Source organism: Drosophila pseudoobscura, chromosome 4 (assembly GCF_009870125.1).
Source record: "Drosophila pseudoobscura strain MV-25-SWS-2005 chromosome 4, UCI_Dpse_MV25, whole genome shotgun sequence".
Lineage (NCBI taxonomy): Eukaryota > Metazoa > Arthropoda > Insecta > Diptera > Drosophilidae > Drosophila > Drosophila pseudoobscura.
The window spans coordinates 17,345,702-17,369,795 of NC_046681.1; the positions used below are offsets into that span (position 1 = coordinate 17,345,702).

The 24,094-nt window shown below is 36.5% G+C and overlaps 8 protein-coding genes and 2 long non-coding RNA genes across 23 annotated transcripts; 6 read left to right on the forward strand and 4 right to left on the reverse strand.

Moving 5' to 3' along the window:
• Positions 1–1,026: 1,026 nt before the first annotated feature.
• On the reverse strand, positions 1,027–5,880 carry LOC117184171 (lumican). 11 transcript variants are annotated; one of them, XM_033380664.1, is made up of 7 exons: positions 5,857–5,880; positions 4,519–4,563; positions 3,165–3,704; positions 2,577–2,764; positions 2,399–2,493; positions 1,522–1,634; positions 1,027–1,458 (listed from the first exon to the last, which is right to left on the reverse strand). In XM_033380664.1, the coding sequence occupies exons 1-7, from the start codon at positions 5,863–5,865 to the stop codon at positions 1,027–1,029; spliced, it is 1,422 nt and encodes a 473-aa protein (XP_033236555.1). In that variant the 5' UTR covers positions 5,866–5,880. The 11 variants fall into 11 exon arrangements, with proteins under 11 accessions (XP_033236555.1, XP_033236552.1, XP_033236556.1 ...); XM_033380661.1 differs by lacking the exon at positions 5,857–5,880 and adding an exon at positions 5,340–5,428; XM_033380665.1 differs by lacking the exon at positions 5,857–5,880 and adding an exon at positions 5,336–5,356.
• LOC117184177 (uncharacterized) lies at positions 3,704–4,603 on the forward strand. The gene is made up of 2 exons (XR_004469419.1): positions 3,704–4,196; positions 4,490–4,603. It is a non-coding gene; the product is annotated as an uncharacterized lncRNA (long non-coding RNA).
• Positions 5,881–6,071: 191 nt separating the features above from the next.
• LOC117184173 (methionine aminopeptidase 1D, mitochondrial) lies at positions 6,072–7,356 on the forward strand. Its single transcript, XM_033380678.1, has 3 exons — positions 6,072–6,232; positions 6,306–6,979; positions 7,037–7,356. Exons 1-3 carry the CDS (start codon positions 6,147–6,149, stop codon positions 7,234–7,236), a joined length of 960 nt encoding a protein of 319 aa, XP_033236569.1. The 5' UTR covers positions 6,072–6,146; the 3' UTR covers positions 7,237–7,356.
• On the reverse strand, positions 7,264–8,066 carry Bug22 (cilia- and flagella-associated protein 20). Its single transcript, XM_033380688.1, has 2 exons — positions 7,791–8,066; positions 7,264–7,737 (listed from the first exon to the last, which is right to left on the reverse strand). The coding sequence occupies exons 1-2, from the start codon at positions 8,064–8,066 to the stop codon at positions 7,414–7,416; spliced, it is 600 nt and encodes a 199-aa protein (XP_033236579.1). The 3' UTR covers positions 7,264–7,413.
• A 778-nt stretch (positions 8,067–8,844) lies between these two features.
• On the forward strand, positions 8,845–11,240 carry Cox10 (Cytochrome c oxidase assembly factor 10). Of its 2 annotated transcripts, none has more exons than XM_033380675.1 (4): positions 8,845–9,040; positions 9,132–9,381; positions 9,439–10,125; positions 10,928–11,240. In XM_033380675.1, the coding sequence occupies exons 1-4, from the start codon at positions 8,993–8,995 to the stop codon at positions 11,167–11,169; spliced, it is 1,227 nt and encodes a 408-aa protein (XP_033236566.1). In that variant the 5' UTR covers positions 8,845–8,992; the 3' UTR covers positions 11,170–11,240. The 2 variants fall into 2 exon arrangements, with proteins under 2 accessions (XP_033236566.1, XP_033236565.1); XM_033380674.1 differs by having other exon boundaries at positions 8,847–9,070.
• Positions 11,241–11,438: 198 nt separating this feature from the next.
• On the forward strand, positions 11,439–12,713 carry LOC117184178 (uncharacterized). Its single transcript, XR_004469420.1, has 2 exons — positions 11,439–11,668; positions 11,789–12,713. It is a non-coding gene; the product is annotated as an uncharacterized lncRNA (long non-coding RNA).
• Positions 12,703–14,615, reverse strand: LOC6899794 (myotrophin). The gene is made up of 4 exons (XM_002135705.3): positions 14,253–14,615; positions 14,084–14,194; positions 12,945–13,028; positions 12,703–12,880 (listed from the first exon to the last, which is right to left on the reverse strand). The coding sequence occupies exons 1-4, from the start codon at positions 14,322–14,324 to the stop codon at positions 12,794–12,796; spliced, it is 354 nt and encodes a 117-aa protein (XP_002135741.1). The 5' UTR covers positions 14,325–14,615; the 3' UTR covers positions 12,703–12,793.
• A 1,046-nt stretch (positions 14,616–15,661) lies between these two features.
• On the forward strand, positions 15,662–16,866 carry ClpP (Caseinolytic protease proteolytic subunit). Its single transcript, XM_001352229.4, has 3 exons — positions 15,662–15,824; positions 15,884–16,309; positions 16,379–16,866. Exons 1-3 carry the CDS (start codon positions 15,783–15,785, stop codon positions 16,670–16,672), a joined length of 762 nt encoding a protein of 253 aa, XP_001352265.2. The 5' UTR covers positions 15,662–15,782; the 3' UTR covers positions 16,673–16,866.
• Cand1 (Cullin-associated and neddylation-dissociated 1) lies at positions 16,790–21,249 on the reverse strand. Its single transcript, XM_001352228.4, has 7 exons — positions 21,002–21,249; positions 20,263–20,936; positions 20,040–20,205; positions 18,622–19,980; positions 17,334–18,558; positions 17,128–17,274; positions 16,790–17,065 (listed from the first exon to the last, which is right to left on the reverse strand). The coding sequence occupies exons 1-7, from the start codon at positions 21,044–21,046 to the stop codon at positions 16,935–16,937; spliced, it is 3,747 nt and encodes a 1,248-aa protein (XP_001352264.1). The 5' UTR covers positions 21,047–21,249; the 3' UTR covers positions 16,790–16,934.
• A 1,013-nt stretch (positions 21,250–22,262) lies between these two features.
• pim (pimples) lies at positions 22,263–24,037 on the forward strand. Of its 3 annotated transcripts, XM_033380685.1 has the most exons (4): positions 22,263–22,418; positions 22,486–22,830; positions 23,505–23,567; positions 23,618–24,037. In XM_033380685.1, exons 1-4 carry the CDS (start codon positions 22,385–22,387, stop codon positions 23,872–23,874), a joined length of 699 nt encoding a protein of 232 aa, XP_033236576.1. In that variant the 5' UTR covers positions 22,263–22,384; the 3' UTR covers positions 23,875–24,037. The 3 variants fall into 3 exon arrangements, with proteins under 3 accessions (XP_033236576.1, XP_001352263.4, XP_033236578.1); XM_001352227.4 differs by lacking the exon at positions 23,505–23,567 and having other exon boundaries at positions 22,264–22,418; XM_033380687.1 differs by lacking the exons at positions 22,486–22,830; positions 23,505–23,567 and having other exon boundaries at positions 22,268–22,418.
• Positions 24,038–24,094: the final 57 nt, after the last annotated feature.

The following is a 24,094-nucleotide window of genomic DNA, read 5'->3' on the forward strand; positions in this document are numbered from 1 at the left end:
CCACTGCACGGCCCTTGGAACCGTAGACGCTGGTATATCGCGTCCCTCTTTACCAAGCGCATTTTTGACATATTTGAAACCAAAACACCATTCTTATCAAAATAGATCCAAGCCACTGAATGGGACTACTCTTAAACTTCAGAATAGTGCCCACGATCTGGGCAGAGAGATGAGGCTCAAGCCCATGCGAAATGGTCTATAACAGGCCCAAGTGGGCTGAGGGGAGGCTTAGTTATGCACCAAGATTTTAATATTTTTTTACTGTGTCCATAGTCGAAAACATCAAATTATAAATTTCAACTTTTTAATAAGGCATTCAGAGGTTTAGTTAAACGAGTGCACCTTAGCCGTTTATCCATCGATTTTTACAAACAACACCTTGAATGACGCCCAATATACGACCAATATATAATATATAATTAACCAGAAAAATACAAAACCCTAAGGAATAATTTTTTTCAAAAGTCAATTTAAATCCTTAATATTTTCCTGATGATACGCCTTAGCTAAAAAGTGTTGGGGTAAAATATGTAGCCAAATTTTTCAGTTTTGCAGAATACACAGAACATATAAAATAAATCACAAATTATGAGAAAACAGTACAAAAAAAAACGATTTAAAAAATTGTTTTAAAAAAACTATACCAATATCCAAAACCAATATCAATATTTTGAAAAATTGTTAAAGACATTTTCAAATATGTCGGGTTGGTTCATAGCGGAAAAAAAATAAACTTTTCTTGTAGTGTTGTTATTAGCTAATTATATATTAATAACTTATAATAATTACCTTTGTGCACGGTACCGTTTTATCCCTACGCATTTACGCCACTAAGCTTTACCTTAATCTGCGCATTTAGCTATGTGCTAAATGTAATTACTAGGTACTATCGGGCTGCGAAACTTTACATCCACAATTAAAAATGTAAGGAAAAGGGTAAATGGAAAACTCTGTATTTTGTGTACAAAAGTAAAATTTTATGTTCTTTGTTGGGTATGATAATTATAAATATATATTACAATATAATTAGATTTGGAAATCGTCATTGAACTTTGTTCTATTATAGAGAGCACGACTGGCGCCACTGTCATTTCTATTTAAAGAAAAGCAGCCACGTCTGTATAACACAATAATTCCTAGTGTAATCGGAATGGCAATAAGTATAAAAACAAGCAGCCCAATCCAGAAAATACCACTGCTTTTTTTACTGTCAATTAAATGATCCGTCGCTACCTTTAAAATATCCACATTTTTTAATTCAACGGGTGAATCACACTGTACAGTTTTTGCCAGAAGTGGGGTTGTTTTGTTTATTTGTGGCAGTAGGATGTTGATTAAATAATCATTCGACTCTTCGCAAGTCCATGGATTAAATCGAAGATCAAGCACTGAAAGTTTATCCCAACGTACAAGGAATGACTTTGGTATTTTTGTCAAGTTGCAATTATTTAAATAAACCTGTTGGAATTATAAGGGAACAATAGATAACATATGTATAATAATGGGATTTTTTTAAGTTACTTTTTCTAATGGCGGATAGTTCATGTATTGCCCATCATTAAGGTTTTTTGCTAGGGCGAGCTCATCGATTTCTACTAGAAACTTGTTGTCAGACAATATTAGCTCGGTAAGGTCTGAAAAAAAATTTAATTGAAGGATAATGAAATATGCTTTTGTTAAATTTGATTAGTTGATATAACTAAAATGGTTTTTGTTTTTTAACTCCATATTCATTTTGTTATACTGCAGCTGCAACGCACTGGAATTTCAAATGTCATACTTTTGCGCTTTCTTTTGTGCCTACATGACAGGAGCAGTTTACTATTTTGCGGCTGGTATAGAGGAACTAGATGAATGAAATCAACAAAGACAATTAATTTGCATTGTCATGCAGTTAGTATATGTTGCGCAACAGGAAAAGTGCAACTACCAGAAACCACCAGAACTATTAAACGGCTGGCTCATCGGCACGATGATTATATTTCTATTGACATGAAGAAAACAGTGGGAATAAGATGGCACAGCAATTACCGCAATCTGTACCGAGATAGTTCAGTTCAGTCAGCCGTGCGACGATTTGAAGATGTGTTTTCCCGATCAATAGCCAGAGTCTGGTAAAAGATGAGCCCACTTCTCTCAATATCGTCAATGTTTAAGTCCCCTTTTAAGGAGGTAATAAATATTGGGAGCTTCGAATGTCTTCGAATGTTGCGAGCGCTTTACTGTAACATGTTGCTGTAAATATTTTGGAGTAGGACTAATTAAAAACTGTTATATTGATTGATAGCTAAATAATCCAAGAAACAACGTGGCATGAAGATGAAACTAACGTTGATATCAAAAAGAAAGTGGTTGTCTGGCTGTAAAATACTAGAATAGCTTAGATTTGTAAACTTACTCTGCAATTCACTCATGGCGCCAACTCCAATATGGCGCAGCTTTGGCATATAAGACATACTGAGATATTTTAAGTTAGTCATCACAGGAAAAATGCTAAAATTTTAGTTAAGATTAAATTTTTAAAAATTATTTATAGTGTTTCCTTAAGACAGAGAGCTCCGTTGGTCATAGCTTACTTGTCGCCTTGAAGATCTTCAATTGGGTTTTCATTCAAGACAAGCCTGGCTAAATTCTTTGCAAATGATAAAGCATCTGGCAATTTACTGAAAAGATTTCCAGCTGCTATTAAAGTCTCGAGATCTCGTGGCCCATGTAAAAGAGTTTGTGGCAAGGTTTTTATTTCCATATATGAAATATCTAAAACCTATAAAAAAAGATTATATTAATAAATCATTTCTAAAAATATTCTAGGGATATTATTTAGCAAAAAAAACAATGGCATCGGAACTGCTTTTTACTGAATTAGCGGGTATAACAAATTTTTTCAATTTAATTATTTATTTTATTTTATTATTTATTTATTATTATTTAATTATTTTTTATGTAAAGAGCTTTTTGAGAGGGAAACCTCCTTCCCAATTTACTTCAGTCCATTACAGGCCCTCATGGGCTTGAGAGCGTTCTCACTGACTCGACCGTTGCAACCACAAAAATATATAATATATATATTGTCTATATATGTACGTATTACCCGAAGCAGTCCGATGCCACTGCTACGCATAATAATGATAATTTTAATTTCTTGTTAAATGGGATTTACATACCTTCAATGATGTCAAACCTGAAATTGCCACTTCTGAAAGTCCGTCTATTACTTGAAAATTATTTGAACATAAAATAAGCTCTTCTAGGTTTGGAACATGCTCGAATAAATCTGCATCCAAAAAATGCAGTTCATTGTATCCCAAATTTAGCGATTTCAAATTATATAACGCCTTATAGTCCGATACGGTATAGGGTCCTTTAAAGACATCTGGTAGCAACACTTTTGAAGTTAATTTGTTGTGCGATAAGTCTAGGCTTGTCAAGTCGGATAGATTTTGAAAGGCGCCGTTAGCTATTGAATCTATCTGGTTATAGCCAATGTATAAATGTTTTACATCATATGTTGGCAATATTGGGATACTGCTTAAATTGTTGTGTTCTAGCTTGATTGTTTCAAAAGTAAAGTTTCCGTTGATTAAGACATTCCATTCTTCGTTAGAGAGCCAACTGTTTAATTTTTTCGTGCAATCGATTAAATTGTTTTCTAAATCGCAAATGCATTTTTTACACAGATCATTTTCTTTTAAAGTTGCAACGTTCTGGAATTAGATAAATTAATTTTAATTTGTATTAATCAATGTGGTGTATTTGGTTTTGGTTTGGTTCTTGGTTAGAATTGAAATTTAAAAAATAGTGAGAGCCAGCTACATGACGAAGCTTGTGTTTTTCACGCGTTTTCTATATGTTATGTACATTAATATATTAAGTTCAGAGTCTTAACGGAAAGAAAGTTTGTTTCGGCCGGATTGATTTGTTGGTTAATTCGGGGACGATGGATCTCTCTCAATTTTTGTTATGACAACTGTGGAAAACATAGAGAGAATTGTGCGTATTTTCAAAATTGTGGATGCCACTGATTTTCACCCCTTGTGAGTCGGAGGCAAATTTTGTAAATACAATGTTAACCGTCTGATATCACAGTAGTCGGGATGCAAAATTTGGTTACTTCAGCACTTATAGTCTCTGACTTATCAAGTCGGACGGACAGGCAGACATAGCTGTATCGACTCGATTATTATCATGCTAATCAGGTATATGTATATGCTAATCAGGTATTTCGTATTATTATAAGCAATATTTAAAAAATATTATAGAAAATATCTATATCTTGTTTATGTCTATAATGACGCACCATACATAATAGAGGGAGAGAGATTTCCTTCGCTGATTCTTGTTTCAATTTTGCGGTTTTTAATCAATATTTAAACTCATGTTTCGCGTTTTAGACTAGCTCCTCGTAAATGTATATTTTCCAAATTGACAGTTAACAAAGCCAAAACGACAAACAAACTATTAACTATTAAGGTACTGCGTAATATTACAGAGTAAGAAGATTAAAACAATTACGTATACCTTCGAAACTGATGGCTCTCCGGATGTGTTTTCATCAGAAACTGCCTGAGTATGGACATTTGTTAAAATAAAATAATGTAATGTACAAATTAAAATATTAATTATTTTTAATTTCATTTTGTTTGCTCAAATAAGAACAACTAAATATGCAATGACTCTTAACAGACGAATGAAGTGTATGACTAAACGCTCAGTAAAAAATGTGTATGTTTATCTATTTCTACCTATCTTATCTTCTTTGGAGCATTGAAGGCGCTGATTACGATTATCTCGATGAAATTATTTGTACAATCCCTGATAAGAATCCGAAAAGCTTTCCCAAACTTTTAATTTTGTACCTTCAAAGTGAATAGGCCTGCATTCGTACTCTTATACTTAGTCAATTTTAAAATTCAACTTCTAAGCTATGTCCGAGTCTAAATTTTGATCGATGTCTCGATAAAAGCTGTACGATGTTGGGATCCGACTTGGAAAAATGTTTTCAAAGCTGCATACATAAACATCAAAACTGGTCAAACGAAATTTTAAGTGCAAAACGAAAAAAAAAACACTCTTAAGCGAAAAACACCGTCTACAATTTTGTTTGTCTTTTCTACCAATTGCCTACAAATTACGGTCTGAAATTATAGTATTTGTGGCATTTCTGATGAAAATATCGTACTTGCATTGGTTGAAAAAAGTTATTTGTGCTATCTCTGATAAAAACATCGCACTTTTATTGGTCGGCGATTGAGAAACGAGACATGGTGGAACATCTCTGTCATCTCATGTTGACGACGAAAATTTCTATAAAAAGATTAAACTTACTCGAACGTACATACATGTTTGCCCACACTTTTTTCGAACCGATTGCCTGGTTTTGTAACCCCAAATTCTGCAAGTTTTGTCTCCATGTTAAAACATTTTAAAGTTGGAAAAATGGAAAAAAATTACGGTTGTCACTTTTGCGGATTACTCTTTCAGTCAAAACGTTCGTTTTCGTGTTCCCGTTTTCACACATTTTGGTATCGATATGTGTCAATTAATCATCGATTCTGGCAAACAAAAACAGCTGACATGGTTGCTTCGAAAATTCGCAGCAAAAATGCCTTAATTTTTCCAATTTACAATTATTTAACAAGTCTGAAAATGTATATTGAAAATAAAATTGATAAGGCCAAAAACTGAATTTGGTTTACCTACATTTTAATTATATGTGGCGGGACACAGCTGTCCTTACCCTTACCCCTTACCATTACAAGTTTTCCGATAAAAGCTGTTTGTGCATATCCAAAAAGTGCTGACCAATTATTTTTAAAATTTAAGGTTGGGTTAAAAAAAAATTATTTATAAACATACCATTAGCATAAATTTGACACCATACCAAGGCAATTCAGCCCTCTTTATAAATGGTTATTTTTTAAACCAATCACAAATGCGATGAGATAAACAAAAACACAGCTGACTGGGTAAAGCGAAAAAAAGTTCTCGTCTTTACAAAAATTTCGAATTTGTTAATACCGTCCGAAACGGTAGAAATATAGCTTAGTGAAGTAGTAGGTGCATACTAGTGGTCTGTCACGGTTGGGACCGGTGATCTTAAAATACTCGTGACTTATTTACTTTAGTTAGTTTCATAGCATAACCACATGACGCTTAAAATGAGCATACTCTTGAAATGTTTATTACCTCAAAAGTCTTTAATAAGGAATTTTATTCACAGAAAGGGGAAGGGGTATGTGTAATATATTTATTGTGCTTTCATGCCTAATGACTAACTGGTGGGTTTACATAACACAACTTCACAGCGATGCAGGAAAGTATGAAAAGATCTTTGCACCCGGACAGGTTTCCAAGGAGCGGACTGTTCCTGATCGGATACCAAAGCCTCCATACTACTACAAAAAAATGCCACCAGGTAACACAATTGGGACCCCAGAAATTAAAAATGTAGACCAAATACAAGGAATGCGTCGAAGCGGACAACTAGCGGCCAACATATTACAAGAATGCCGCGCTCTAGCAGTAATTGGGAAGTCAACAAATGAAATAGACGCACGTGCCCATGAACTTATTATTGAAGCAAATGCGTACCCGTCGCCCCTTAGGTATGCAGGGTTTCCAAAATCCATCTGCACGTCGGTCAATAATGTAGCATGCCATGGAATCCCAGATGACCGCCAGTTAATTGATGGCGATATTATAAACATTGATGTTACCGTTTACCTCAATGGTTACCATGGTGACTGTTCAGAAACCTTCCTCGTTGGCGATGTTGATGAGCATGGCCGCTACCTGGTCGAAGCCACAAGGACTTGCTTAGATATGTGCATTTCACTATGTGGTCCAGATGTGTCTTTTAATAAAATCGGCAAGTTTATACAACAATATTGTGAAGAAACAAAACTTGAATCAATAGTTGATTTTATTGGACATGGGATTGGTAGTTATTTCCACGGGCCTCCAGAAATTTATCATTACCGTATGCACACCATTTAAATTCTTAATTGTATGGTAATCTAAAACAATTCATTTTTAGATAATAACATTGGTGGTAAAATGCGTCCTGGTATGACGTTTACAATTGAACCCATCCTAACTCTTGGCGAATCGGACATAGCTTTGTTAGAAGATGGATGGACTGCAATCAGCCTAGATGGTGCACGGAGCGCACAATTTGAACACACTATACTTATAACAGAGGCAGGAGCAGAAGTACTGACAAAGGTCCATGAATAGTTCAAAGTATGTAGATATATATGCGAATTTTTATTGTTTTTCAATATATTTGCCTATTTAGTTCATAAAAATGTTAATATATGAGTGAAATTACAATTTTAGCAACTGGGCCGCTATAAACTTTGGATATTTTGTGCTATAGTTGATTATAGATGCAATTTCGTCGGCGGAAAGAACCTAGCCGCAAATAGCGTTGGACTTTTGTACTGGTTTTTGAATTGGTAGGAACAACTTAAATTCTGGCGGCAATTCGTCTTCTGAATAGAGGCGATCAGAAAAATATACGCGCCGTATACGGCAATTTGCATGGATTTGTACGCGCAGAGTTTCTACATAGTTTGTGCCATAGGCGCGCCGTGTAAAGTCAGATAGGTTAAATTGAATTTGATTCCATCCCTCATCCAGACGCATGGGCATCGTGCAAATAAATGGCTTGACACGAGTGGTCGATTGATAATTGCTGGCTCGAAACCGGCGACGAACATTTTTATCATCCAGAACCTACAAATTATATGTAAAGAATATCATACGAAGAGCTGCATCAGAAATATTACCTGCACTTCAAATGTGAAGTATTTCTTCATGTTCTTAATAATCATTACAAGAAAAGGCAATTTTATACCAAGTGTCTTCTTTGGATCCGCTGGACATGTTATAAATGTAGTGCTGACGTTAGTACCAACTATTTCCAGAACTAGACTCTGTATGTCATTGTCAGTTATACGTTTTATATGTCCATTGCGCACTTTCTTGTCCCAAAGCTGAAGAGGCTTGGAGCCAATGCTGTAGAGAATTGATAGAAATCCAGATTGAAAAGTATTTTTGAACATTCTGCGATTGAATTGACCGGGTTGTTTCGCAATATACTGTTTTTCAAATTTAGTATATGACCAGTAAATGCTGGCCAACAAATTTAGCACAGCCGAAACTCGTACAAACTACAAACATGAATACGAAACTGTTCAAAATTTTTCTGTCAATAAATTTGTTTGGAATGATTGTTGCCATTAGCAATGGGAAACGAACAGAGTTGACAATAGGGTTGGGAAAAAATCGATAGTACTAGCGATACTATCGATGGTTGAAAAATACGCCGACCATCGATTGTTTTAGTTAACCAACGATAGTACTGAGCGGAAAAATTTAACATTCAGCCAGACTCCTGTTTTCACTTTCACAAAAGTTTTCCGATTTACTTTTGAAAACACACGTTTTCACATTGCGCCAGATTTTTTCGTTTTCAAAACGAAAATATTTTCCTCGACGAATTGGCTGGACGGCTTGTCAGGGCAACAACAATTTTCGTTTTCGTGAAAACAGCTGAAGCTTGTTGTAAACTACTAAACAGTGGGGTACAGCTGTTTCCTGCCAAATATTTCCTGCCTGAGTACTTATTAGACTATAAGGCCAGTACTCAGATAAGCGAAGTTTTTCCCGGTCTAAAATTGTCATATATTTCCGCAGAATGTTGCAACCTCTATGTGCTCTACGTTTAAACTGTGTTGTGTTTGTTTACGAATAAAATCTGTTCAAAACTAAACTAAAATTTTGGTTTGATGCAAACAGGAAAGGAATGTGTTATTTGAGAGCGAAGATTACGATGAATTTCACCTCAGTATTTTTTCATTTTGGTATATGGTCACATTTTTGTCAGTAATTTATGTTATTTTAAACAAAATTATACACATTAGTGTATAAGACCTTAATATTACATTGCTTGAATTATGTATCACCGGTTTTGTTTAAAAAACTAATAATGATGCGGGGATTAGTCAAGCGTGAATGGAGGCTAATAACCCAGGTTGTAAGTCCTGTTAATTTACAATCGACGCGAGTAAGTTTATTGTATGTGTGTTATGTAACTTTGAACACTTTAAAACTGTTTGAATTTTCAGTGTACAACTAAAACTGCATCCTCCAATAATGAAGTAATTGCAGAAATGAGAAGTGCTTCGCCTTGTGACAATTCGATAGTACCAATATCTCAGGTGAAGGATATTAGTGGGCCTGTTAGTAAAGACAATGTGATATTCCCAGCGACAAATATAATACCCGATAACCATACCTCATGGCTGCCGAGTCCATACACTGCCACTGGGAAAACAATCAGTCAATACAAAAAACTTTCAAAATTTCGGCTTACATGTAAGTTTTCTCGTGCTGGAAAATTAAATGAGCTTCTTGTTTATTGTTGTATTTCAGCTCTGGTTGTTGTTACCACAATGGGTGGATATGCGATGGCACCTGCTGCGTTCGATCTTAGTTCGTTTGCTATGTGCACGTTGGGAACAGGAATGATTTCAGCTGCAGCTAATGCAATAAATCAATATCATGAAGTTCCTTTCGACTCCCAAATGTCGAGAACGAAAAACCGTGTGCTTGTAACCGGCCAAATTACCCCACTTAAATCAGTACTGTTTGCCGCTGTGTCTGCGTCAACTGGACTGTGCATGCTGTATTTTGGTGTTAATGGACTAACAGCGGCTCTAGGAGCGGGAAATCTTTTTCTTTACACATCAATATACACACCAATGAAGCGGATTAGTATAGTCAACACGTGGATTGGATCAGTAGTTGGCGCAATTCCACCTTTAATGGGCTGGGCCGGTTGCGCTGGCAGTCTAGATTCAGGCGCAATGATACTGGCTGGTATACTGTATGCTTGGCAGTTCCCTCATTTTAATGCCCTTTCATGGAACCTGCGACCGGACTACTCTCGCGCCGGGTATCGCATGATGGCGGTTACTAATCCGAGTCTATGTCGTCGTACAGCGTTCCGATATTCACTAGCCATTGTCGGACTTTCATTAATGGCGCCAGTTCTAGACGTTACAAACTATTGGTTTGCTTTGGAAACAATTCCCTTAAACGCGTATTTCGCATACTTGGGTAAGTAAAAACACACCCAGACCAGCAATAATTTTAGTACCCTATTAACAAACAAAATTAGAAGCACATTTATCATTTTGGGCTGTTCTTGAGCTATGTTCTTGTAATTTGGCCATATGGTCACTTTTATTGTACAAGGACTCACACATGATTTTATTTCTGTGGAGCTCTGCCATATTTAATCTCAGCATACCTCCAATGGTGGCCACATCACTATCAAAGGAAAATTATTCTGCATTTTCACAACCAAGGCAAGCTGGAAGTGTGGTAATAAATTTGTTATGTGGAGTCACGGCACCAACTTTCATTCGACTCTTCGTTCAACGGCTCAAAAGAGTTAGGAAAATGCAGAATGAGTTTCCTTTCAGATTCCGTAGTTTCGTTTTCCTTATTTGGGGAGCTCTCACCGGAGTTTTCAACTAAGTTTTCAATTCCGCTTTCGGCTGTACTGCGCGCGATCTAACAAATAACTGACTGTCATTTATACCATTCTAAAAATGGTATAAGGGTGATAGGTATCATTCAACTTTTGTCAATAAAGTGTTTTGACCAAGACGTTAACCAGCTATTTATGTTATTTGTTCGACATGTACGATAAAGTGTATGAACCTGATAAATAATCTATATAGACAATAATAAAAACTATATGCCATACTGGCTTTAGCTCCAGCATAGCATCAAACTGAAAAAATGTCTATATTGCCGCCAGTCGAGCTGGTCTCCACAAAATCTCTTCAGCTCTAATATTAATTACAACATAATATATGCATAAACTAATCTTCTTTTCAATATTTTTTTACAGCGTATAAATTTAACAAAAAGTCAGATAGCAAAAGCTCGAGAAGCCTTTTTAGGTTTTCACTACTGCACTTGCCAGCTTTGATGCTATTATTTTTGGCAAATAAAAAAGAATGGTATTTTAAAAAGAACGCAGAAGAAGAAACAATAAAAACAGATTCAAACTATATGGTTTTGAAGCCATCAAAAACTGCAACAAGTCTTGGAAACGTTTTACCTGTCGCTGTAGCCGAAGGACCCAGATAATTTTACATAATTTATGCATTATTAAGACTTGTAAAAATGTAATTTATAGTTAAATATAATTTAAGCTAGTCCTTTGACTTGTAAAATAAAAGTTTTATTCTGGAGCTTTATTATTCAGTTTATATTGATTGTAAAATTACTATTTGTTTTGATAGTGTGATGGCTCTCCTGTGATCTTACACTTTTGCTGGCATCACAGCATTCCCAAGTCGATCCAAATGTTCATTAAAAGTTATCCTGCCACTTGAGAGACACTTAGTAACAACTGATTGACGCATCAAAATAGCCGAGTATAAATTCAAGCATGTGACGTTCATATTGAACAGACGACGCTGATTGACAGTAAAGGCTGATTCAGCAAGCTGATTGATGACTCACCTGAGGTCACCGCATCCGAAATCCCAGCTAAACCGATAGCGATCTGGGACTCAAAGTCAACTAAGCCGATAGGAATATCGTGGCAGCCACTCGAAGAAGTCTTTAAGTTCAAAATAGACAGGTCAGTCGGTGACTTCACTGGTTTGGGGGTAATCTGGTACTGATCCTATGTCAGCGATTCAAGGACATGCCTCTGCCGACGTCCTAAGTCCTAAGATATGAGCCGCTCACCTTCTCGCAGATCTCTTGCCCCTACTCAAATCGCTATTCAAGGTCCCAATCGAACGAATTATACATTGGTCTGATTCGAAAATTACCCTTCATTAGATCCGATCCCACTCTACGTCGCTATCAACATTCGTTGCGAACCGAGTCTGGTGACCAAGGTCTGGTAATGGTACGTAGCGGAAAAATCACAAAACAGAACCCAGCAGACATTGTTTCGAGAGGAAATCGTGCAGTTGATCAGGTTTGGTAGACCAGAGTTTTTAAGGATGAAAAAGAGATCTGGCCCAAAAATCTGCGAAGAAAATCGGAAGATGAAGACCAAATGATTTAGTGCATACAATCGAGGTATACTCGTCACACCTCAAACTGCTAAGAGTATTCGTTTTCCGTCTCATCCGCAAACGTCAAGCGGTTGCGAGCTTTCCTTCGACAGCTCTTCTCACCGCAGATGAGCTGGAGACCGTGCAGGTCGGGTCTCGCGTCCGCTAAGACCACTAAGCCCAGACCGAAGCCACGGAGACGCGTTACCTCCCGAGCACCGGATAACAGGCGGGCCGCTCACCGCACCCCCTCTAAAAAACAAATATGGTGGACTCTTATTTGCTTATTACTCTGCAACTTTTAATGTCGATATTCACCGCACACCAGCACAGTGGCTGTGCTTGTCTGCATTTCTACCCATCAATTGACCAGAGCCTTTTTTGGCCAATTGTCAAAGTTGTGGAAAATCGTAAACAATCATCTAAGAGAAATGGTGTCAGGTAATTTATTTTCGATTGGGATGCATTTTTAAAATTCCATCTTAAAAAACCCACATCATGCAATCTTTCTGGAATGACGCCTTAAATTATATACCACAAAAGACTTGTTAATGCGTTGATATAAAGATCCTGTTGTGATATTATCACTTTGAGCAAACTCGAGGAGAGTCATAAAAACTAGAATCTAGAGAAACTAGAGCTAGTCTGTATTTCAATTCCAAAACTTAAAGTGCTTAGCGTCATAATTATTTTATAATTTAGATAAGAAGTTTCTTGATTTCATCGCTCTCTGCTGCTTCAATATAACTTTTGCCATCTGGAGTAGACTCGCTTTTATTTGCGCCCTGTAAGATATTGAATTTTAAAACTTTTGTAGAACATTTACAGATTTTTGTTATCAATCCAAACCTTTTCCAAAAGAAGCTCTACGCAGCTCTTGTGTCCTTCCCAAATAGCTGCAAGAAGCGGTGTAATGCCATGTTTATCCTTTTTCTGTGTTAGAGCATATAAGGATAACAGTAAATCAGATCATTTACAAGGGATGATAGTTTCTGATACTAAGAAGTTTTTAATACAGAGCCTACACATATCCATGGGTAAGTATATATGAATCAAGTATTCAAGTATTCAATTTTTGTGGGCGTGGAAAATTGTAATTGTTCTTGATCTACGTATGCTTGCTTTCTTCATTCGGGATATTATAATGATCCGATTGCAATGTGTTTCTCAAATCAAATATCATTCTCTATGACTCTGCGCTTTCAGTGTTCTTGTATCTTCAAAATTATGGATAGTCGCCATAGTTTTCAACATTTGAGAGTAGGAGGAGGCCTGGAAAGGTTTTGAAAGAACTTTCTTCTTATACACATCCATCCTTGCCTTCCCCAAATCTTGCTCAATCTCAGTAGCACTCCGTATCGGGGATATTTTTGGATTAAATTCATTTCTATTGACAATAACGATTTTTGCTTGGTTAGGAAAATGTAGAATGATTTTCCTGTGAGATTCTGAGGTGTCTATTTCTTTACCTCTAACTTTTCTAAATTTTAGCGATTCGGCAACCAAAGAGCTTGAATCTTTCTCCAATCATACATAGCTCATTAAAGACTAAGTGTGCCAATAGCCAATAATTTTCGAATTAGACAATTAGAGAAAACAGTTTAGTTTAGCGGAAGCAATTATTTTTTCTTTAAAAATAACTATGGGAATGATTTCAAAACAGCAGTAAACTTATTTAAAATTACTTAAATCCGGCCAGTATCTACCTGCAGAGTTTAAGGACATACATGTGTATCTAGTCCTTCAAAATTTTCGCTACGCACAGGAAGGATATGCGCAAAATAGTTATATGACTTTATAAATATGTAGAAAACAGAAAAAAATCACAAAGCTCAATCATAACTTTTTGGAAACATGTTTATAGTCACACGGCCAGTCAGTAAGACAATAAGTGGTGAAATTCGTACTGAGACTTTGCCGGTCACTGTATATAATACGTGTGTGTGTATACTGTTTTTAGAGAACATAATTAAATCGGCTAAACTTACATTAACATCGGCTCCTTTTAGAATCAAGAACTCGAGCACCTTTAACTGACCAAAATCAGCCGCATAATGAATTGGGTACCTTCCTTTAATCTCCTCATTTACTTTAAGAACCTGTCGAAAAAAAGAATACAATTAAATGCACTTTTAGAACTTGCATACAAACACACACATCGTTTTTGAACGCTTCTTGCACAGCATCAAACTCTCCGTTTTTGATAGTCCAAATAACATTTTCACTCATTTTTATTAATCATACAAAGATTATTTAGGTGGATAGGAAAGAATCTTGCGATATATCGCTACTAATGTTTTTAAATATCGATCGACGCACTAGAAAATTATCGAACACTAGGTGCAATATTATTGCCAAAAAAAAAAAAATATTATGATGTACAAATTAGTTGTCTATTTCTTCTAGATTGGCAGATACCGACAATCCATCAAAAAAAGTAGTAGCCAAAATATATGATATGAATATGAATTTATACGACAGAAAATTTTATCGCCTGCAGCTATTTGATATTTTTGACAGACTGACGAACTCATCAAAGACTTGTTATCAGTCATGCTGCGGTTATCGGAAATCGGACAAATTTGCGGAGTGACCTTAAATAGCCTAATTACATGCTCCGGTTTTCGCACAGCGAAAATTTAATGGTTATAGCCAGACAAGCTAGGTCTTCAGACTGAACTACCACCATATTTGATGATTAATTTGTTTCAATATTTTTTTTTTATGCAAGATCATTTATAATTACAACTCAAACTTGAAAATATACGAAAGCGAAAATAAATGCGAATTTCTGAATTCCCAAAATTCTCGAAATTCCGAAACAAAACCTTTTATTTTAATTAATAACTAAAGTAAAAATTTTTTTTATAAATTACCTCAAAACAATTTGGGAAAGAAACGCTATCGATGGCGTAGAAAAAATTTGAGAACAGAGGGACAAACAAATTTTATATCTAACGAAAATAGCATATTTGCAGAATATGTATTATTGTATTATTATACTCGACACTCGAAGATGAATATCTTATTTTTGACGTATAAGGACGACTTTGTCCATAAAGTTTATATATATTCTTAATCAGCAACAATAGCCGAGTCAATAAAGTCCCGAAGAGCGATAAAATCTCTGACTTAAAATGGCATGGAATTCATGTCATGGCACAGCATTATGTTTATACTTGCACAATGCTGATTATTTAATTTCGATTGCTGATACGTGAGTGCGTTTCACGCTCTGGCGTTCATCTCGCTCCACTTTATCATCCCAGCAGCTCATTTGCATATGCTCGTGTGGAAAACACACCATATTCTCACAAAAAACACTAGAAATATTGAGTATCAACCGCTCGTAAAATGTTTAAGAAAAAACCCTTTCAATAATTTATTCAGTAATTTTTGCAGACCACAGTTTCGTTCCCTCTAAAAAAATGGTACAATTTTGTTGACCAGCGTAATCGAACGAGTTTTCATCGTACATTTTTACTGGCACGCTATAAACAACTTGTTCAAATAACTAACAGAATCTAATCCATATATATATCACCTTAGCAAAGTATGCCATCTCGGCATACATTTTTAGTGTTCCATTTCATCTGTCTCTAAAATTATTAGAAATGTCTATGCTAAGCCTTATAAAACAGCTGTTTTGCCATTCAGGTTGATTACCGTCAAAGCCATACCAGAAAAATGCTTAGGAACACTATCAGCCGCTTGTTACAAAATAATTCTGTAAGTTTCAATATCGATTATATGTAACGAAAGTGCGTAATATGACCATTTTTTAATAGCTAAAATGTGTTACCGGAACTACTTCTTCTCGGAGTATAAATCTCATTCCCATGGTGGTAGAACAAACTGGCAGAGGAGAACGGGCCTATGATATATTCTCGCGACTGCTGAAAGAACGGATTATTTGCCTTATGGGAAACATAACCGATGACATTAGCTCTACCGTGGTTGCTCAATTGTTGTTTTTACAATCTGAGAATGTCAACAAGCCAATCCACTTGTATATAAATTCTCCGGGTGGCGTTGTTACTGCTGGTCTTGCCATTTACGACACTATGCAGTACGTTAAGCCGCCTATAGCGACGTGGTGCGTTGGTCAAGCATGTTCAATGGGATCACTTTTATTGGCGGCAGGAGCACCGGGAATGCGATATTCATTACCTAATGCCAGAATTATGATACATCAACCTTCTGGAGGCGCACAAGTATGTTTAATTTCTTCATTTCCTTTTGTCAATAATAACATTTATTATCCAACAATGTACTTACTCTAGGGTCAAGCCACCGATATCCTAATACATGCCGAGGAAATTATCAAAATTAAACGCCAACTTACTAGCATATATGTAAAGCATGCTAAAAACTCGTACGAAGAAATGTGCCAACGAATGGAGCGGGATCATTTCATGACCCCCGATGAGGCCAAGGTACTTGGTATTATTGATCACGTGCTTGAACACCCACCAGAAACAGTCTCAGACAGTGGGCCGACATCTGATGGTGGTAAAACTGCTGGTAAATCTGTTTCTGATGAGCCCCAGAGGAAAAGGTCAAACCAGGCAGCTTAAGATCTTTTCATTTACGGAAACCCAAATTCAAGCTTTATCTTTAAAATTGAAAAGCAACTTTCATATAAAAACTATTTTTTCAATACTTTTGTCAATTTAAAAAAAAAAAAGAACACATATATATATATATTTATTTAAATATATCTAATTCAGACATAACTACATTTGCATACGCAAATGTTTGACAGATGAAAGAAACTAGAAATCTATGCTTGACTTGTAGCTTTGATCCAGTACAATTATTTCCGAGCTCACAGGGTCTTTAACTTTGATCCATTAAAATAATTTCCGAGCCCCCAGCGACTGAATCCTTCTGTATATACTCGTAAATTTTAGCCAATTCTGGAGTTTCCTTAATTGATTTTAGAAAATCAATTAAATGCTGATTTTTCTCTAAGCAGGACAATTTTTGATTATTGGATTAGGCTGAGGTATATGTCTCTATGAATACTTACTTGCTTTGGGTATTTGAGAAAGTGCAGACACGGCGCGAAGTGCGGAACGTTTCAGTTCATCTTGCTTTTCGTATTCCTGTTTCACGGAATTGGCTTTCACCTTATGTGTACAAGTATCACGTAGTTGTTGAATAAATTGATCAAGTCCTAGGACGGGAAGCAACAATTAGATATCGAATATAACCATATTTAAAAATATATTTTACTTAGCAACACCTTATCCGGACACAATACGGCTAAACGAGCAGTCATTAGGTACGTCAACATCTTAATGTCGTAGTGGTCGCAAAGTCCAGCTTGCACATGATCTAGAAATTGCATAACATCTACACGATCTAAACCCTGCTCAAGCAGTGTATACATGCACTCAAAAGCAGCTTTACGGATATCCAGACCATCGTCGACTGTGTGTTTAAACGGTCCCATTTCTACCTCTCGAATAAGTTCACTCTTAACTTTTGTTTCAGAATACAACCATGGCAAAAGGGTAGGTAGCAGGTCACGCACCAGGCTTGGCTTGTTGTGCACAGCTGAATTGAAAGCCACAAGAGCAACGCGACGCACTTGGGGTTCTGGGTCACGAAGCGCGAAAAGGAATTCTCCAATGCTTTGTTTAAGAAGGACATCTATGGGTTGTGGCTGATCGGAAATGGTGAATTTGATTGAAGAGACAACAACAGTACGCATAGTAGCACTCTCCGATCGCAGTGCTTGCTGTAATTGCGGCAGTAATTCGTCAGGGTTAACCAGTACGAGCTTACCAAGGCATTCGGCCACCACATTACGTGAACCTTCTTCTGAGCACTCACAATGCTTGAAAAGTTGAGTCCATATGGATGGCACAGATGGTAACAATTGGGCGAGGCCACAAGGTGTTACAGAAAGAGACGATATAACTTCCTTTAAGGAATGAAGAAGCAAATATTGTCGCTTGGGCTGTACTTCAATTTCTTTTAAAATAAGCGGCAAATATGTCTGCAAGCTGCCAACAGATACCGCTCCAAGGGCATGTGACGCTGCTGCTTTCACGTCTTCGGAGGTTGCACCAAAGCAGTCTATAATAGTTTTTGGGAGCACTTGTATGGAGCTCAGATCAAAGTGCCTACCTATTTCTCCAATTGTTAATAAACAAAAGATGACTTCTGTGTCGTTTCGTTTTTGTAGGTCTGTTATCAGCTTTGTTGCTAATGGTGTGGCCACTTGCGAGCATTGTTGAGTTAGAGCAGCGATGCACTTGGCTGATGAATGATATGCTTGTTTATGAAGTTGTAATGGTTCGATTGGAGACGTAGTTGTACTTCTAGACGTCATGTCACCACCAATCAAGACTGGCGCCATAAGTTTTGACACAAGCGAATGATAGTCTAAGCCAGGCAACTGCGTTTGAACCAAAGCTTGAAACAACTCCAACGTGCAGTTCAATGCTGTTCCCTATAAAGACAGAAAATTCGTATTACATTAAACAAAATCGTAACTAAAAATGATTTTACGTACCTGTAACAATGGTGACCGAACTAGAATAAGTACTGATGGTAAAAACTGCTCATGTATGCCAACTAATGCTTGTGGCTGCCTACGGGCTACAGTGCTTAGGAGCGTTAAAGAATACTGAGCTACGTGTAAATCTGTATCAGATACGAGTGGTGGAATTTCTACTATTGCTGTCTGCAGTAGATTCGGTTCAAAGTTGCTTGAATAGTTGATAACAATTTTGTTAATAAGATCCAAAGAGTGGAGCTTCAGGGCACGATGGTTCTTGCGCAAGAATGTACCTAAAGTCGGTAACACATCATGCAAAATTGGCGTGAGGTCTATACGTAACGTGGAAGCTGCAATCATAGTGAGCGCTTTCACGCTGCTCAGCCGGGTTACTTCGTTCTTAAGGCGTTCCATAAAAATTGGTAAACAAATGCACAATTCAGTTTTTAGCATGTCTCCCATATTAGCAATAATTTGTCCCATGCATGCTATAGCTCTTTCCTTCACCTCCTGATCTACGTCAGTGACTTTTAGTTTTTGCAGCGTGCAAGAATAAACCTGCCCAACAAAGGGTGTCGCATCGAAGTTAGATTTTGAATCATTTGTATCCAATGGTCGAATTACTTTAACAAGTTGCTGTAACACCATTAATGCTTCTGTGGCAATTTTATAAAATGGATCGAAAACTGAAGTCACTACTAGAGGAACTAGTGACGGTATGTGTGGATGAAACACACTCGGTGGATGACCTTGAAGTAGAGAATATAGAAAACCTAGCGACTCGATTTTCATATTACTTGTCGAACTCTTATCATTTAACGAATAACTTATGCCGGGCACAACGCTGTCTAAATGAGGACCTAAAGCTCCTGGTAGTGAGTTTAAGAGCTCTCGTAGTAGCAAGAAGCAATCCTGACGCGTTTTCATTGATTTTTCTCGCATTAGCGGTTGTACCGCTTTGACGATTAGTGGCAGCTGCTCCATTAATAATGAAGTTGGACTTGATATTTGATCCATGGAGTCGGGGTCTGGAGTCACATCATCGGTCAGACGCGTGCTCTTAAGCAATGCAACATATGCGTGAAATATATCAGACTTTACGTTTTCCTCTCTTTCTTTAAAACGAGCTATTAAAGCTGGGCTTAAGGTACGATAAAAATCTTCAATAAGTTCTTGTCGAGTCGCAATTAAAACTTCTAGACACTTAGCTGCAGCTCGTCTGACCTTCCAACTCATGTCGTCGTCATCACTGTATTCTTCGCTGTCAACGTATTCATCATCTTCGGTATCCATTGCATATCCAGTGTCACCATCATCGGTCTCATAGTTGTAGTTTGGATCATAGGTAACATATTTCAGGCAAAGTGCCAGAATCTTTTAACAAAGCACTGAATGAATATAACAGATATACAGATTACTGAAAGATTACGTACCATAGATATGTGTGGATGTATGGCATCGGGACAGCGCATAACAAATGCTTCACAGGCCTGTAGACAAAACTCACGTAATTCATCGTCATCCTGCTCGCTGTATTGCTCCAGAACACGCATTGAGCGTTTAATAGTATGATTACAAAGCCGATGTCCAGCCTGGCGGCTACAGAGATTAACAACAGTTAATACCTTAGTAATATTGATATTTATTATGTCTTACCATATTGAAGCTAGACACTGAATGTACGTTCGAATCGCAGCAGGATTTGGTGGTTTTTCGAGTCCATCAAGAAGATGATCAATGACGCCATTATAGGCATTGGTATTTGCTTGCATGAGAAGAAATGAAAGTGCTACGATAGTACGCTTTCGTACAGCTTGACGGGACGAAGCCAATTGTGGTATTAGTGCTTTTAATATGGTACTATGGAAGGGAACTAAAAACTCGCCAAATCGAGAAAGTAGGTCTGCCAGAATATCAAGAGACTCTAATTTTACTGAAACATCTTCCTTTTCAATGGCCGTACTTAATTTTCCTGTTATGCGCTGGCAGACATTTGGGGCAAGAGAGTTTGAAGACTGAGGGAGTTCAGCAATTACTGTTTTTAAACCAATACTCGAGATGTCTCTTAGCTGTTCTGTGTTTGACATCATATTGGCACAGAGGGAATCAACAATTGTCTCTACTTGGATTTCTTTTACTTTGTTGACTAAGGGGCCCAGACACTTTACAGCTAGATTCTGCACTTCGCCGTTTTTATCCTCCAATAGTTTTAATACCATTCGGACTACTTTTTTTTCCGAGTCATCATCAAGAATAATACTATCCTTTTGCAATTCCATCATTAAATCGTTTGTTGCCATAAACCGAAAATCTTTATCGGTTGAGGTCATCTGCATGTGTAAAACTCAACTATATATGTATTTCAATCATTGCGGATATAAAAATCTATACGTACCTTTTCCAGCAAATTTGCAATTTGGTGGTATTGATGGGACGACATATTGTAGTCTTCGCAAGTATTTTTGAAGTGGTTATATTATAAATACGTTATATTTGAAATATTTGGAAATATGTTTGAAACTTCACTAACTTTATTTTCCTGGAAAATTGTATACTAAAATGTTCCGGCAGAAAATTCGAAGAAGCATACCAAAAGCAGTTTGGTTATCGATGTCTAAATTATACATGAGTTATGTTATCATTGACATGGACATAGCGCTAGAGATTTGGAATAATGGAATGAACATCAAATCAAATCTATATATTTTTATAATCACAAAATTATATCAAAATTAAGATTGTCTTATTGTCATTATTTTTAATATTCGCTTTTTTTCTTAATCATGTTGCATTGTGATATTGTGTATTTTGAAGCCATGCTAAGCAGCCGCCAAGGTGGAGATATGGCGATTAGACATTTAACAAGAATATACTGAGGATTTACGGGAGCACACATGTACAAACAAAATTGTAGAATATAGTCAAAAAAAAAACCGACTACACCCTTTATGTAATATGTGTATTTAATGCAATTAGCTTAACAGAAAACACCTCCTCGTCGAACTAAAAAAGATTTGTTTACTTGCATCCTAAGCAGAGGACGTTAAGCATTTTTTCACGCTCTTATTTTTGCGGGGTTTTACGAAGACAGAAAGGAAAACGGAGGATTGTATTGGTGCCAATCAGTGTTATACTTTTTTGTACGTGAGCGGCAACTGCAGAACTTTTTTATATGCACATAAGATATGACCTTGCATTGCAACAAATTTCTTTGTTGGTAAAACGAATTTAATGGAATAGGCAACTTATATTGCATTTCGTTGAATATTCAGAATTGAAACCTACACTTCTTGTTATTGTCGTCAAATTTTTTTTTTATGTCAAAGCTTTGGAGCTACAGTAGAAGGCCCTTACGCACAACAATTGGTTGTCGAATTTGAGGAGGAAGTGGGGAATCTGTGTGGTCTATTTGAAATGGAGGAAAGAGTAGCTGGTCTGATAGTCCCTAAAACAATTAAATCTTATATTATCATTAGATAATACATTTTTGTGGACCCCTCCTCCCATAGTGTGTGGGAGAACTTTTACATCTGTAGAAAATGGCCGGGTATAATTCGGTTGCGTTCCACTTCATCGCAGATAGCAATAACGCGTTCCTTATTTGCTTGTATCGATGGGACGCGAGCTCTGCGACGATAACTTGACTCATATATTCGATTGATTTTTTAATGTAATTCCTATCGCTACAACAATTTAGTGCCCGCAAACATATGTTTGAATTTGATATCTGCTACTATAACTAACTAAGAAAATTTCGTTGGCAGAAATTTATTGAAGAATGGAGCAGATTTTTTTGGCCAAGGAAAATCCAGGTATGCATTCTATACAATATATTAACTGTTGCATTTTATGAGTTTCTCTCTATTTATTAAAATCTAGTATCGTCGATATCCATCAAAAAGAATGCATTGTCTATTAATAATAGTAGCATAAAACAAAATGCCAGAAAATTAGTTCTGGGAAAGCTGGAAAATGTGATGCATCAAAACCAAACGCCATTTAAAAGTGATTCCATATCATTCCCTAAGAGCGTTGCAAAATTGCCACTTCAGAATTTCCATAGAAATTATGATAATGAACGTGGAGAAGCCATTCTGAAAGTTACACCTAATTACTTGGGTTTCTATTCTTTAAAAAATGAAATATGTTCCCAGAGTGCCTATGAAAACTTATTTGATTATATGGACTTTTCAAGTACGAAGTGCTTGAATAAATGCTGGAGACGTAAGTCGCTTAAAATTTGTATTCTATTCAATCGATTACACATATTTAAATTACTGTAGAGACTTCATAACTTTAAAAAACGTAGTTTTAGGGTCGCTCGTTGGCAGATCTGCCCTGTGTGCTGTGTCGTCTAATTAGGGATCCAGTGCTCTCAGTCCGTACCGGTCTCTCCAGAGGTCTAGATCCTCGAAGAATCCTCTTTCGAACAGCCGCAGAGGCGAGGCTTTACACTCTATTTCAGAGGTTTGCAGCATCCTATGCACAGTGAAAAGGAAAGTGTTGTGATGCTGCCGCGCACCTACACGCGTAACCCAGTTTGTTGCTGCTAAGATAATGTTTCGTTTTTCCTGCTGTCTACTTATAAAAAATGTGAATATTGGGTGCCGATCCCTTGCTCTATTTCCTCCTCACCATGCAACTGCGACAGAAGTCATGTTACGACTCCAATCAATGTTCGAAACTCGTTTTTGTAAATGCACTTTTATAACTTGTACACGTGAGAAGAGACTCAGCATTGTATTTTTTTTAGTTATGACCGTCTCCAAGGAAATTATCATTAATATGTACACGCATATATCGCCCCTCTTTGCCAAATTATGATCAGCGAAAATTAATTCAAAACTCACTTTTATGTTAAATTGTTCTATAATATTTAATTCGTCATCCATTGGCAGCTTTACTTTTTGTCGCTAATGATCATTTCGCAAAAGGAGGTCGACATGTACATTCGTATTTAAGTATGTATAATATATCTGCTTCTTAAAATGATTTTTTTATTTTTTTCTAGCAATTGCTGAAATATGGTTGGATAATCAATCTGGTAGAACTACTTTTACTCAAACGATTTTAAATGATCTTGGCGACTTAGTAGAAACTTTGGAAACTGAGTGCTGCATCTCAATATACAATGTTTTTTGTGACAACTTTGACAGGGACAATTGTTCCAAACAAGATATTGATAACACTGGGACTGAACAATGCGAGTATAAGTTGGACTCACATATGGCGCTGCCAAATTTAGATGATATAGATATACCTTTTTAGACATGATAAATTAAGCACGCTGACGTCCTATCGGGCGTTTGTCTCTTACTAAATTAATATACTTTAAAAAAAATTTTAAATTGGCATTCCCTTGTTTTTTGATGTGCCCATTACATATGTTAGTTAAAGTCACCAATAAAATTTTAATGATATATTAACAGTTGAAATACAACAAAACTACATTTTTCTAAAAGAAATATATATTTGCGTTAAGTTCTGT